A 15,211-nucleotide genomic window follows, 5' to 3' on the forward strand; every position below is an offset into this window, starting at 1 on the left:
CATATCTGAATTACTAGGGTGATTTAGACAAGCTGTTTGTTGACAGTGTCTTGAGATCTACTGATCACCAGCTAAAGGTCTACTGGTAGATTCCGATCTAACTTTTGGGCACCCCTGTACTAGCAGGCCTTCAGGATTCAATTGCCATAGTGCAAACCCTTGTGCACATAGGAGGCCAAATAAAATACTTTATATCAGGTAGTCCCCATAAGAGTTAAGCCAGACATGGCTTTGGTCAGTTTCACAGCTGGGAGGGGGGCTGTTAAAGTGTTCCCTGGATGTTTTGTAGTTGCCAAGGGGTGGCAGACTTTCATGGTCTTTAAAAAGGGAAGTCAACATGTGATTGGTCTCTTTGAACCCCACTTTCCGAAAAAGGTAGTTGATGCCGAAGTTGGACATAGGCCTCAGTAGTTAGTGTGAGAAAAGATCTGTAGTAGCTCACTCTAGGAATGATAGAGAGGATGAGTATGATAGATAGTAGAGCAGCCAGAGGCTCCAACAAGGAGACCAGAAGGGAGTTAGTACTCCACGGAGTGACCTGCAAGTATAGGGACTCAAGAGGTCAGGGTCAGGAATAGGAGATTTCTAGAGTGATTCACCAGTATGAACATCCTGTAAAGATGGGGCATAGTTCACCTATAAGTGAGTACTACCTCTAGGGTGTTGCCAACACTATTCCTGCGTAATATCATCAAGAGGATGAAAGCATCAAAAGTATCTATGAAGTGACTGTTACTGGACCATTGAACAGTACTACGAAAAAGATTGTGTTAGAGCCAGCAAATAAAGTTTATTTGTCAGAAACACTGGCACCACAAGATCAGTTCTGTCTGTGCAGTTAACCCTTCCTCCACCAACACAGCAAGGGCCACCTGAAAAAGAGTACCATGTATTGCATAATCTACTGGGAGTTGCAAGGAGCTGTGACTATACCCATCTAGAGGTAATACAGAATAGTGGTATCCAATCAGGTCTAAATAGCTGTCCATGCATAATTTTTCAGCACTTGCTAAATGGGTGCATTGGTACTCAGAGCAAGTTTAAAGGAGTGTGTATGGGACTAAGTACCTTTATATATGGTGTTGATGTGCGCTTAGTGTTACAGCCATTTGTGTGTTTTGTATGCCTTTGATGTGCCATTCATCTCTTAGTTACTCCATACTGCAATGTTATGTAATCAGTTATGTTTGATGTAAATATACCCATATTTCTAGATGCCTGTGTTTTAACACAAATTGAGTGCAAGTTTGTGTCCAGCATTTTTTTTAGAAAGTGGGTTGTGTCACTTCAGGAGCAATCATTCAAAAAGAGCTTTTGCATCTGAATCACTGGGCACCAGTCTGGTACACCAATAATGCAACCCACTGTGTCTGTGAGTACCCTGTAGCTACTGCCAGGTCCAGGATGGTGGTAGCTCCAGGCTTCCCCAACATTGCAGTTGCAGCCCATTTATCAGTAATGGCGAGAATAACACATTGGCAGCCAAGTGGAAATGCAGAGTGTGTTTGGATGGGTTTGAATTGAGACAATATGCACTGTTCTTTGGGTTATAGAGCACCTACACATGCAGGTAAGTTTGCAAATGACCTTGCTTGGAGAGTATTAAAAATTATATAAAAGTGAACACAAACACATCAGGACTAGATACTAACATACTAATTCTACTGCTGATCCAGATCACCTACTATATTGCTGGAAAAGCCCTAAAGGAAGTGACAGCAGCTTAAGTCATGGAAGAGAGGGTAATTCTATAGCCCTAGTTTCCACAATCAATGAAGCCTTTAGTCTTTTATTTAGACCATAAAGGAGCAATGTTATTCAGCAGCCCCATACAATAAATAAGTGTTTTTTACACTGTGGTGATGCCTCTAATAGGAAGGCCCAGAGCAGTGTCTGGGGGCCTCAATCTGAAGGCCAGTTACAATTACTGCGAGATTTGTACATCAATTTATTTTTGTTGCACTGTTTTTTTTTTCGCTGACAAATTTGCGTCGCATTTTCACAAATTTATTCGCTGGGAAAAGCAAATTTGCCACGAATCCACGACTGCCAAATTTGTCCATCACTACAAGAAGAACATGAAAGCTCATCCTAAAGCTCATACACACATACATACACTTTATTTTTTCACTTAGGATAGGACTGACGCATGGACACTGCCTTGACGGGGCGCGTCAGCTTATGCATGCTTTGTACAAACTTTGTAATTAAAAGTGTCTTTTTTAAGAAAGTTACAGTTCCGTTGTGCAAGAATATTTTTTCAGAGGGTTATATGTTGAGGTTTATTATGTTTATATGTTGTTGTTTAGTATGTAAATTAAGCCTTGCCCACGTGCACCCAATAAGAAAGGTGAGGAGCGGCATTTCAGCTTGTTTCATTTTAAAAAACTTTATATTTTGGGGAGGTGGCTCTCTCCTTAAATGCTCGCTCTCCCAACCCCCGCCCAATGGTGTCTTTGGAGGAGATCATGCTAAATAAAGAGAAAAGCAGGTATGGTCTGTCTCCCCCTCAAAGATAACACTTTATTTTTTCATTTAGGATAGGACTGACACATGGACACTGCCTTGACGGGGCGCGTCAGCTTATGCATGCTTTGTACAAACTTTGTAACTAAAAGTTTTTTTTTTTAAGAAAGTTACAGTTCAGTTGTGCAAGAATATTTTTTTCAGAGGATTATATATTGAGAGTGCTGGGGCTACATTGTTTAACACATACATACATACATGCATACATACACATAAAAGCTTTGCCTGATTCAGTTGGGATGAGCACGTATTTGCTGTCCTAGATATTCTAGGAACTATGTTTTATATATTTATATATATATATATATATATATATATATATATATATATATATATATATAAAGCACTCATAGTTATTCACATATGTTGGTCCTCGGTCATGGGGCATGTTCCCTTGTTTATCATGTAACCAATGCAGTTGTGTTTACAAGTCTGCGGTCTTCTTTTATCCATTAACGAGACGTAACTATCCATTGAAAGGGCACTTTACGTGTTTATCAAAATTTGTGGTGTACGCTGTGGTCTGCCCATGTGGTTTCATCTATGTGGGTGAGACCACGTTGCAGATAAAGACTCGTATATACCAACATTGATCGACCATTAGAAGGTCTAATACCAAATTACCGGTTTCCAAATATTATGTAGAAAAGGGACATTTCAGATTTAGAATTAATATTCATGGTATTGGAGGAGGTCCACCCACTCAGACGTGGGGGGGAGGATCGTAAGCTGTTATTGGGAAAGAGAGAGGTATGGTGGATCCATCAATTGAACACATTAGCCCCCAATGGGTTACATAAGGATAATGATTTGTATGTATTTTTATAGGTAATGTTTTCCACTGTTCTCTATTTTTGAATTATTTCCTATGTATGAAAGTGAAGCTTGACCAAAAATGAACCCTATGCACTGTTATGTATTAAAGGAGAACTATACCCTAAAAACAAATATGGATAGAAATGCCACATTTTACATTTACACTTTTAGAATCTCTCAATAACAGTAATTATCCAGGCTTTCAGAGTTGCCCACAGTGGTCCCTAGTTTGGATTGTGTTGGAAGTGTCAGTGACACCAGACCACATGCTTAGGGGCAGATTTATCAAGGGTCGAATTTCGAAGTACAAAAAACTTCGAAATTCGACTTTGAAAATTCCCTCCAATTCACTTTGACCCTTAGTAAATCTTCCCCCTAGTGTGTTAAGAAGCTGCTAATGATACAGGGCTGATTTTATAAATGTGATGCAAAGTTATTGATCTGAATAATCTGAATCAACCTTGTATGTTCTATACAAGCAGTGTACTGTGAGTCGGTCCCTAAACTAATGTAAGCTGTGGTTGCAGAACATTTCTCTGTTTACCTTCTGCACAGTTACAGGTGGAGCTGCTGTTACAAAATTCATTATAAAAGTTTGGGTGACAAGTTTTACTGTATTTGACCTCTTTGTATGCCTAAACAAAAAGTAGCTCTGACCCCCTTTAGGGTTGGGGCAGATGGGCAGATTCGGGGAGATTTAGTCGCCTGGCGGCTAATCGATTCTTCCACGCTAATGCACTTGCGGCGCTTCGATTTCCAAAGTCGCCCGAAGTTGCCTCCCAAGGAAATGTGGCATGTACAAGTCTCAGGTGATATTCACGGTAAACAGTTGCAGGTACAGTATATCAACAGCAGTGATTGATGCGAGTGTCTTTTGAATTAATAACTAAAAATGCTATACAAAAAAAGTTTTGCTTTCAAGGTTAATCAGGCTGCCACCTCGTAATGGAGTTCCTATGTTAAAGTTTAGGTTACTGGATGTGAGCAACTGTTCTCTATGTACTGGGGGCACTTGCCATCTGCTCAGGCTTTGGATCAGAACAGCAAACAGCAGGTTATTACCAGCCTCAAAGTCATTATTTGAGAACAGGGAATTAACAGAATACATTACATGGAAATTTACAGATTAATCAGAATTAAATATGTTAATAGTGAACATAGCGGAATAAGAGTGAACAAATTGTGTAATCTATGTAGAATGAGAACAACTGGAACACAAACATACAAAAAGGGTCGAGGATATTTCTATACACTAAGTTGGCTTATTTATTATGCTGTGTAAAATGAAATTTGCTGAAAAAACTGTAAAAATAAATGGCAATTTTATCAAGGTGCATTTTTTTTTAACGCCATGCGAATGCCAAATTTGCCACCATTATTTTCACTGCTTCAGACTTTTGTAAGTTAGTTTCAGCAGAAGTTACTCAAAGAAAATACCCCATTTTTTGCACGGTGATGCCTGTCGATGTGTGGCGAGTTATTCTGCCGTTTTTTAAGCAGCATAATAAATATGCCCCTTAGGGGTCGCATTGCATTAGTTTAAATACATGTATACATATATTAAGCATGTTGTGCTTTTTCTTTTAGGATCAGATGCAAAATGCAAGATTATCATGTCAGCAGATTTCTTACAGTCACATTATAATGAAGTCAGTTGCTAAAAATAATAGGAGCAGGCGACTGATAAGTACATTGCAGCTCGTGTACTTGTCATAGGGATAATCCATTCTCTTTTGTCAACCTTTCTAGAGGAAACAGCAGGGAAGTTCTTACCACGATCTTGCACACTATATATTTGTATCAAATGTTTTCAGAAGCCACTGTGTGTTACTTAATGTGTCAGGTAGAAAAACACAAACTTTATATTCAGCGTCACTTTTCAGAGTTCTTATTTTGGTGCTTTAAAGTATAAGCTTGAAAGTTTTGGGAGATGCTTTGCTAAAAGTTTTTGTTAGAGGTGAGAAAAACATGTGAGTACATTTTTTCACTGTGTTTCACTCACTGATGTACAGTAGCTAATGGCCCAAATGGTAAATTGTGCAATAAATGGTAGTGATGGGCGAATAAATTCATCAGGCCTGAATACGTTGGTAAATTTCTGTGTTTCACAGATGGTGAATAAATTTACGAAACTGCCGTGAAAATTCACCGGCCAATGGATGCTCGTCGGAAAAGTCACTTGCTTCAAAACCGTCGCACATCAACATTATTCGGGCGCCCATTGACTTTAACGCCAGAATTGACAATTTGAGCTTTGTGAATTTTTAGCTGTTTAGTGAATTTCGTGCGCATTTTTCGGCGAAGCGAAATGGGACAAATTCATCCATCACTAATAACTGGGTCGCCAGTTCAGTTTTCCGGGAGAATACTACAGGCAGGCTAGAGTGCAGTATGTAGCACTATATTTGTTTTTATCCTCCATGGAGAAAAAGAGATTAAAAATATGGAGAGGCACCATATTAGCTAGCGTTCCTCTTCTTCTGACTAATGTAAATCCTTACTGTGTTCAAGAATCACTGGCACTCAACCAATGTCAGAACCAGAAACTGTAGATATTGTTTAATTAAAACAACACACAAAAAGTATGCCAAGCTCAAGCCTTTTTTAATTTAATGTTCAGTTTTACTGTATATTGTAATTTAAGTTATTGTTTTATTTCACCGTCCTTTTATCTGTTGGACCAGCATCTAAATTAAAGAGCTCTAGGTGTAGCGAAAGGCTTTACTGTAAAGGTATGGGACCTGTTATCCAGAATGCTCAGGACCTGGGGTTTTCCAGATAATGGATCTTTCTGTAATTTGAATCTTCATACCTTAAGTCTACTAGAAAATAATTAAATGTTAAATAAACCCAATAGGCTGGGTTTGCCTCCAATAAAGATTAATTATATCTTAGTTGGGATCAAGTACAAGGTACTGTTTTATTATTGTAGAGAGAAAGGAAATCATCTTAAAAGATTTGGATTATTTGGATAAAATGCAGTCTATAGGAAATGGCCTTCCAGTAATTCGGAGCTGTCTGGATAACTGGTTTCCACATAACAGATCCCTGAAGAGCCAGTGGGTTTTAAAAATACTTAATTATGCTTTTTGTACAAAATAGTTTTATCACCCTTTGACAGCTACAGTATGTATCAAAAGAGACAATAGACACACTCCCATAGTGGAGATCAGATAGTTGAAATTAAATAAAGTACAGGAATAAGATCTATTATCAAAAATACTTAGGACAATCTATATCACCATACCTTATTAATGCTAAAAATAACAGAAACATTAATAGACCAATATTGTCAGTTTGGTTTTGGTCGACACATTTCCAGGTTCCAACACTATTCTATAGTAGACCTATCTACATCCATTGAAGTGGTACAGATATATACTGGGGCTAACTAAAGATATTGTATATGGGTAGATATACTAAAACAGATCCAGACATCCTGTAACCATGCCAGTAAGAGAAAGGTACATACAAGAAGTAAGCTACTTCATCCACATGTCTTGGGACTATCCACTTATCCAGCACTTCTGGATTGAATTGGTAGACCACATTCCAGATGATCTGAACTTCTCAGGTATCATGTCTCCACTGTTTGCTATATTTAATCCTCTACTAAAAAGGATATCTTACTACACTGGAAATCTACTGCCCCTCCATCTCTTCCCGTCTGCTGGGATTTGGTTAATAACACTCTCCCCAACCAAAAACGAATACTTATAGCAAAATATTGCCCCCAAAATGTTTGAGGCAGCGTGGGGTCCTTGGCTTGGTTTTTTTTTACAGTTATTTGTAAAGTAATTACAGTTGAAAGTTGTGTTTGTTTATCCCTTTTTTCTCTGGGTTTGATAATGTAACAAGAGTCAGTTCTTCTCTAGACCTATAAAATCAGATTTAATCAGCCTACTGGTAACATTGTTTCGGGAGTCAAGAGCGCAGAGAATGTAAACAGTCGGATATTTATTGCTTTTAATTGCAATGACATTTCAAATAATTTACTATTGAACGTGTTTGATGAATATATATTGGGAAGTTGCCTAGAATTACCTTTTCATTAACTGCCCAAGTTCATTCAGTGTCTCCAAGGGACTTTCTGTTCTGCAATTATCAACTTATTAACATGTATATATATATATCTTCCTATTTATAATGTGCTGAAAGCTGCAGTTGTTGGCTGGTATGTCATTTGCTATTTATTGTTACACCTGGATGGTTTCAAAATTTCAATTTACAATACTAATGAGAAAAATAACTTGATAAAAGTATAGCTGATTCTCCAGTTAATTACATAGTCATCATCCAGTTTTACTTTCATGAATCTATTATCCTCCTGCTGGCCCTAAGAATAGCATTTCTTACCCAATCTCTACTCACCATCTACTTATACAGACTTGAATTCTTTCACAACTTAATTCTACTGTCAAATTCACTTCACTCTTTATCACTCTGAGCACCCTTCACCAATCACTCACTGTTATAACCCTTTATTTACATACCAGCTCTTTTCATATTCTTCATTTCCTGTCTCTGAAACCCACAATGTCTTCTTTCTGTGTGCTCTCTTCTTCCTTCCAAAAATGTCTTAATCTTAGCCATGGAAATGTCTTCTTCTGTCAATTTTACTATAACTTTATTTTTAAATGAACATCCTTAACATTAACATAGGTGCTATATACATCTAAATAACTTTATATGCTGTGCCAATGCAAACAAACCTTTTGAATCATCGGTCTTCTGTTTTTTGCCATTAAAGTTATTAAACAGTCTACTAATTATATAATTTGAGATATAGACTAATGGGGGAAATTGAAAGTCATCTAGTATAAAACCCAAATGGTAATAATTATCTTACTGATTGAGTTTGTACTGGTATTATTTAATATTTTAGAAAACTATATTTTTTTACAAAATAGATAAAATTAGCAAGTTTCCTATTTTAGAGAACAGGACCAAAAAGTACAGTATATCTACTGTATTAAAGGGGTTGTTCAACTTTGAGCTAACTTTTAGTATTAGTATGATATTCTGGTTTCCAAAAGCAGCTCTCCAGTTTGCAATTTCAGCAATCTGATTGCTACTTGCTACTTTTTATTACTCTTCATTCTATTCAGACCCTACCCTTTTCATATTCCAGGCTTTTATTCAAATCAATGCATGGTTGCTAGGGTAATTTGGACCCCCATTTGAAAGCTAGAAAGAGTCAAAAGGCAAATACATTTAAAAAATAAGTAATGAAGACTAATTGAAAAATTGCTAAGAATTGGCCATTTTAATGACATACCAAAAGTTAAGTTAAAGGTGAACCAACCCTTTTAAGTTTCTGCTGGAAGTAGATTGGAGCTTAGATTCTTGATAGGAATATTGTTAGGTAGAATAGTATATTCTAGGTAGTATAGTATAAGCAATGAAACCTTCCTTGTTACTCCAGCAAAAGCAGCAAAGACGTCTAAGTTAGCTTACCTGTTATGAGGTTGTCCACTAAAGTGGTTGGCATACAGAAGATTCCCACCAGCAAGTCGCTGACTGCCAGGTTCAGAATAAACATGTTTGTGACAGTTCTCATCTGTCTGTTCTTTAAGACAATGAAACACACCAACATATTGCCAATCATGCACATGAGAAAAATAAAAGTATAAGCCAGGATAAACATGGCAGCAATGGACGTGGAGTGCTGGTAGTACAAAGAGAATGTGAAGTTGTCTCTGGAGACTTGAGTCGTGTTTCCATGTCCTGGGGAGCTGATGTTGAAAGGTAAGGGACCTGAGAAACAAAAATATAAAGTCTATGAGAACTGAAGAACAGTGGCATCTTTAAAGCAAGGGAAACAAAAAGAAAAGCCCTTTTACAAAAGCCTTTATTCATTGTTGCTTTATTTTTTTCCCCATTGAGTGGAAAGAAAGGTTGTGTAGTTAAAAGACTAAGGTTGCACTTTTAATCCTTTTCAGAAATACAGTTGTGAATATTGAAAATGTATCCATGTATTGTTTTGTGGTACAATAAGAATAAAACACTCCACTGCATAAAACCCATTATGGACCGAAGGGTCACCTTTTCATAAAAGACATATAACAGAGTCCATAAAAAGATAGATTAAATGTACATATGCATTAGATTGGAGGAAAAACAACAATGATGAAATCATTATGTAAGGGCTTAGAAAACTATGCATGTTATGCATGTTGCGTGTCTTCCTCAGTTACTAATTCTTCATTTCTAAAAGGTTTAATTATTTAAATTGTTAACAATAGAAAAAAGCATTACAAGAATTCCAGTTTCTGCTAATGAGCTGAGTTAAGCTTTTATCGTGACATATTGCCTATACATACAACCATAATGGATCTGCCATTATGTTTTAAACCTGTGGTAATAGGTTTTTATTGTGCCATTTTGCTTTAAGAATACAACACTGATGTGGTTTGACAACAGATGCCATCATGCTATAACTCTTCATAATATGTTAAAGTCCTATGAATACATAGAAGGAATAAAATGCCAGGTTTTGTCATACAACATAAGAACTCAAGAACAGAAACTTTCTGGTCTTATTTAGTTGAACTATATCATCTACCATGCCTGGTGGAATTAAGGAAGTTGTAAAGGCCTTGTGCATGTTTTATCCTCTAACTGTGAAATCATTTAGCCCTCTTCAATAGATCTGTTGGCACATCTGTATGAGTTTATTAAGAGTTGGGTCCCCAAGTCTAGCTTCAGTGGGTCTTATTTAATGGTTTTGTCAGGATCAGCTGGGTTTTAAACTCTGGGGTGTTTGTTCCAGGGACTATGCACTTTCCAGTTGAGCCACCAGAGGCTCTCATGACTGGTTCTGATCAGTCCTATTTTCATATTTATTGTGTTCTGTCTGCTCCCTTGTTTTCCGCTCTTCTGCGATGTTCTTCATCCCCCTATTAAGAACCCCTTATAAACCTGTCCCTGACCATAGCTCCTTGCTTGGTCAGTTTGCATCTTAGCCCTGATCTTGTTATTCCGTGCCTTGATTCCAGTTGTGATCTTGGCCTTATTACTGGACTCTGTTTGCCTGCTGCCTGACCCGACCACGGCCTGTTTACTGGACACTGTTTTCGTCTGGCAATCCCTTATTTCACTGACTGGTATATTATTTAATATTTTCATCAATTGTCTGTTTAGTTTTTGCCTCATTAAACCTTATTTTCCTTCACCATGTCTCTAAGACTACCGCTATTTTTGGTTATACCCTTGGTTCACCACCATACAGACTCCCATCTGATTATCTAAGTTCAGTGTCCAATCCTTACAGGTTTAGTGCTAATTACAGCCCAACACAAGTTTAACTGTATATGTGTTTTGTACTAGGTCCTGAGTCAAGTCAGTAACTTATTCCTGCCCAACGGGGCACATCATCTGCCAAAACAGACATTTAGGTATGGTCCAACACAAGGACCTGTCACAAACTGGCAGTTATACACAATGAACCAGGCTTCATATAATGTCACTATAAAAGTACTGGGTATACAGCAAAATATTCATGTGCACATTTATTATAAGATTTAAAGAATCATGGGAAATCATTCCCACTGTGAAGGATTATAAAAGACTAGACTTGACTACAACTGCCAGTGTGCTTTTCCTTAAAAAATAGTGAAGAGTGAAGTTCTAGGTGTTGTAGTCCCTAGGTAAGACAGGGCTCTAGGTGGACTGTTGCATAGATTTTAAGTCACTGGTCTGATTATGTGGAGTAAGAAAAAGCTCTAATCATTTCTTTTCATTTGCTAGTAGGTCCGCCTGGCAGCTCATAGCATCCTTTTAACTACTTGAAATGATGCCTTATGCTTTTGGACAGCTATGGAGTAGCATGGATAAACATTCATTGTATTATTTTAGATGTACAAACGAAAGAATGCGATGTGGCTGATGGCGGAGCGCTTGCACGCCAGCTCCTGCTAGATGATTTGACTCACTCTCCATGCTGCATCAATGGTTACATTTTGATAGTTCAGTTCTGCTGAATAAAATATGTGGGGTGCCAACAAATTAGTCTTCTACATTGTTTTTTATTGAAGGTTCTGTAAAGAGCTTAGGAATCTGTCTAGTTTCCAGTTTAGACGTATTGTAGTGCTTACAAGAGAAGTAACGCTTTTAACTATCTGGCAGGAATTCATTTAATCTAGAAAAGACCAAAAATTGGTCAAATGCCTTTCTGAATGCAGAGCTTTAGCTTTTAATCAGTGTATTTACTTAGCAGTTCACAAATGACTGATTGAGAGTACCGGAAATAAACTGATTTTTTTCCAGAATGCAGAAAATGTTACACTTGACATGGCAGTAATCCCCACCAAATGAATGCAAATTGTAATTGTAAGCAGTGCTCCTACACACGTTAATATGTTCAGTTTTATTATTTGAAGTCAGCTGTCCTCCAGTAAAGATTAGGTTACCCACAATGCCCTGCATACTTCTTTGATTGTTTTTTCTTTAATTGGAAATTGGAGTTTTGGCTGGAGCTAAATTTCACCCCACTTTTTCTATTAAACATTTAGTCAAAACCAGCAGTGAAGAGAATGGAACAAGACTACTTTTAAAAGCAATTACACTTACATATTTTTTTAAAATCATTACAATTTTTATATTATGGATGCTGCTTAGAATTTAATTTGCTTTCATTATGCAAAATGTTATACCAGGATTTACTTCCCCTTTTAATTTAAGTGGACGTTCAGGCTTGAGTTAACTTAATTTAGACATTGATTTGGGAGACAAAATGAAAGCAATCTCTGTTACTTTGTTTTGTGCGTGTTCAATTAACCATTCTGTTCCTCCCTCCTTTATCTGGTTACTAGGTTCAGTACCTCCACCAATTAGAAAGTAAATTCATTCTAGGACTGGATTATTTGCATTTTTTACTACTTATCTTCCTGGTTTTTATTTTTTAGTCTGTCACTCAAGCCCCTGCCTATTTGCTAGGGTAAGAGAGACCTAAATGTTTAAAAGCCAAAACTGGAAGGGATAAGAATAGCTAATAGTGATGGGCGAATTTATTCGCCAGGCGCGAATTTGCGGCGAATTTGCGCGATTCGCCACCAGCGAATAAATTTGCGAAACGCCTGCGAATAAATTCGCGAAACGCCTGCGAAAATTCGCGTCAAAAATTCGCCGGCGTCAAAAATTTTTTTTTTCGAAAAAACGGACGCCAGCGCCAAAAACGGGCGCCGGCGTCGGAAAAACGGCGCCAGCGTCAAAAACGGGCGCCGGCGTCAAAAACGAGACGCCGGCGCAATTTCGCGAATTTTTCGCCGTTTCGCGAAATTCGCGAATTTTTCGGTGAAGCGAAACGGCGCAAATTCGCCCATCACTAATAGCTAAGCTTTTATTTATGTAACAGTAAGAGAGACGGTATACATATTGATCTGTAGATGTTACTACACCCTCTTGAGACTGACTCACTTCAGGCAAATCTTACACCTTCCCCTCTACTTTGGGGTTTCTGTCAATTTCTTCCATATGTGGTGGACCTGCACAGTGGTTGCAGAGTTTTAGGAGATCATAGCTAACACATTGATAGAAGCATACAGATATGGGATCTGTTATCCGGAAATCCATTATGCATAAACATAACATGGAGTGTAATTCCCTATCCTTTTTACATTTCTCCAGAGACCCCAGATGCTAACAAATTTGCAACTCATAACCTGAGAGTAGCCAAATGGAAGAACTCTGTGCTCTGTGTGTGAATGGATCACTATTGAAGGGCTATTCTCTTGTAAATGTGTAAATTAAGGGAGTAATAGAATTTTATTACAGTAAAAAATAAAATTAATTAAGAAAGAGTCCTGTGCAACCAGCCACCGTGACTCATCCCCCTTGCTACTTACCCACCGACTTTTGTTGGTCCCCCCAGTTCTCAATTTGGAGAGAGGCTGGGTGGGAGAGTACAACATAACTTTAGAGGAAGGATCCCTGCCCCCCACCCACCCTGCATGACTGCAGGATCTGCTTCCTCTATAGTTACACCACTGTTTGTAACTAATTCAACAATATATGCAACAGCATTGACAATGTCACTATGGTATGGGATCCGTTATCCAGAAAGCTCCAAATTAAGGAAAGCCCATAGACTCCATTATAATCCAATAACCCAAATTTTTAAAAATGATTTCCTTTTTCTCTGTTATAATAAAACAGTACCTTGTACTTGATCCCAACTATGATATAATTAAACCTTATTGGAAGCAAAATCACCTTATCGGGTTTATTTAATGTTTACATGATTTCTAGTAGACTTAAGGTATGAAGATCCAAATTACAAAAAGATCCGTTATCTGGAAAACCCCAGGTCCAGAGCATTCTGGATAACCGGTCCCATACCTGTACTGTTAGACCTTGTCAATTGATGCACGTGTGTGTTTTGCTATACAATACATGCTATTTTTATGTATCTGTTTCTAAAACAAACTGGAAAGCTGCAGAACATGTTAAATACATCCAATGAACAGCAGCATATTAAAAGTTTAGCTTACAAGAATATTGGTTTATAGTACTTTATGAATGGATATTTTCAAAGTGGCGTTATTTCTCATTTATGCAGCACAGCTGAAGGCATCCTTTTCTGCTTTATGCCTTCATATTATAAAAGTAAATTCCAGCTATTCATCTCTCCATGGGTTCTTTGCTGTGTCTGCAGGAGCAATAAACATGGAAGGGCTAAACGTTACATATATGAGGAATACCAAGTACATATTTAAGGCAAGTGCTTAGTATATTGGGTATGGTGTTTAAGTTACTAGATGATTAACATCCTACAATGCCTAGCTTTATATGTAAAATCCTGGGAAAGTCTGTTGCCTAATATTGTGGCTACCATGGCTATAAGAAGAGACAGAAAGGCCATTATTGGTTCATGTATGTGAATTAAGTACAGTAATGAAGATTGATCAGCTTGCTGATGGTTGATTAGAAACAAGTGGCTAAGGTGATACTGGCCCAGAAGTATCAGTGATATACATTAACAGCTGAGGGCAGCAAGGGACTTGTTCAACACACAAAGAAAAATACGTGGGTAAATTTGAATCACCTAACTGCAAATAATGATCTTGGGCTTGTGCCATTATGTACACACACACACACACTTCATAAAAGGGACATTGTATATGCTGTCTGTGCAAAAACATATTATATACAACAAAATAGCCTGTGCTCTACCAGTGTTGACATAAAATAATAAAAAGGTTACAGTGAGCCTGTTCTCTACCAGTGTTATATATGTATACATATCTCTACCAGTGGGTTTATATATATTGTGAGCACGATCAGACAAACAGACAAGTCCATTTATTGTTCACATATAAAGACTTTGGGAGCAAAGCAGCATAAAACAAAATAAAACAAAACAAAATCCTTGCCACACTTGGGCTCTAACTAATACACAGGGTAGTTTCCCTCTCTACTACCGGTCCCCTACTGGGATTCCCGGTCAAACAAAAAAACAGTACAACTCCCCAGAGTCACAGTACCTTTATAAAGTCCTTTCCCTTTGGGGGAAAATAAACAGCAGCTTCCTATGGCTACATTCAGCTCCCAGCTCTCCTCAGTGTGTCTCAATCTTTCACTCTGAGCCCCAACCCTCTCTAGCAGCTAGCTGATCTAGCCTCTTAATTATTCCCCAGGTGAGACTTTCTAGGGGAATTAACCCACATGCTGTAACCTACATTAACCCATATGCTGTACATATGGGAGTAAAGGTGGCCATACACGGGCCGATAAAAGCTGCCGACAGACCGTGTCGGCAGCTTATTGGCCCGTGTATGGGGGCCCCCGACGGGCTTCCCCGATCGAGATCTGGCCGAAAGTCGGCCAGATCTCGATCGGATGGGATTAAAAATCCCGTCGGATCGCGGCC

At 38.0% G+C, this 15,211-nt stretch overlaps 1 protein-coding gene across 1 annotated transcript in view; it reads right to left on the reverse strand.

Moving 5' to 3' along the window:
• The window catches only part of npffr1.1.L (neuropeptide FF receptor 1, gene 1 L homeolog), a 101,361-nt gene that overhangs the window by 61,349 nt on the left and 24,801 nt on the right, over positions 1-15,211 (reverse strand). Inside the window, exon 2 of the mRNA XM_041568821.1 lies at positions 8,800-9,099. Within this exon, the coding sequence (XP_041424755.1) occupies positions 8,800-9,099 (300 nt within the window). The remainder of the gene's footprint in view (positions 1-8,799; positions 9,100-15,211) is intronic.

Source organism: Xenopus laevis, chromosome 7L, assembly GCF_017654675.1.
Source record: "Xenopus laevis strain J_2021 chromosome 7L, Xenopus_laevis_v10.1, whole genome shotgun sequence".
Classification (NCBI taxonomy): Eukaryota; Metazoa; Chordata; class Amphibia; order Anura; family Pipidae; genus Xenopus; species Xenopus laevis.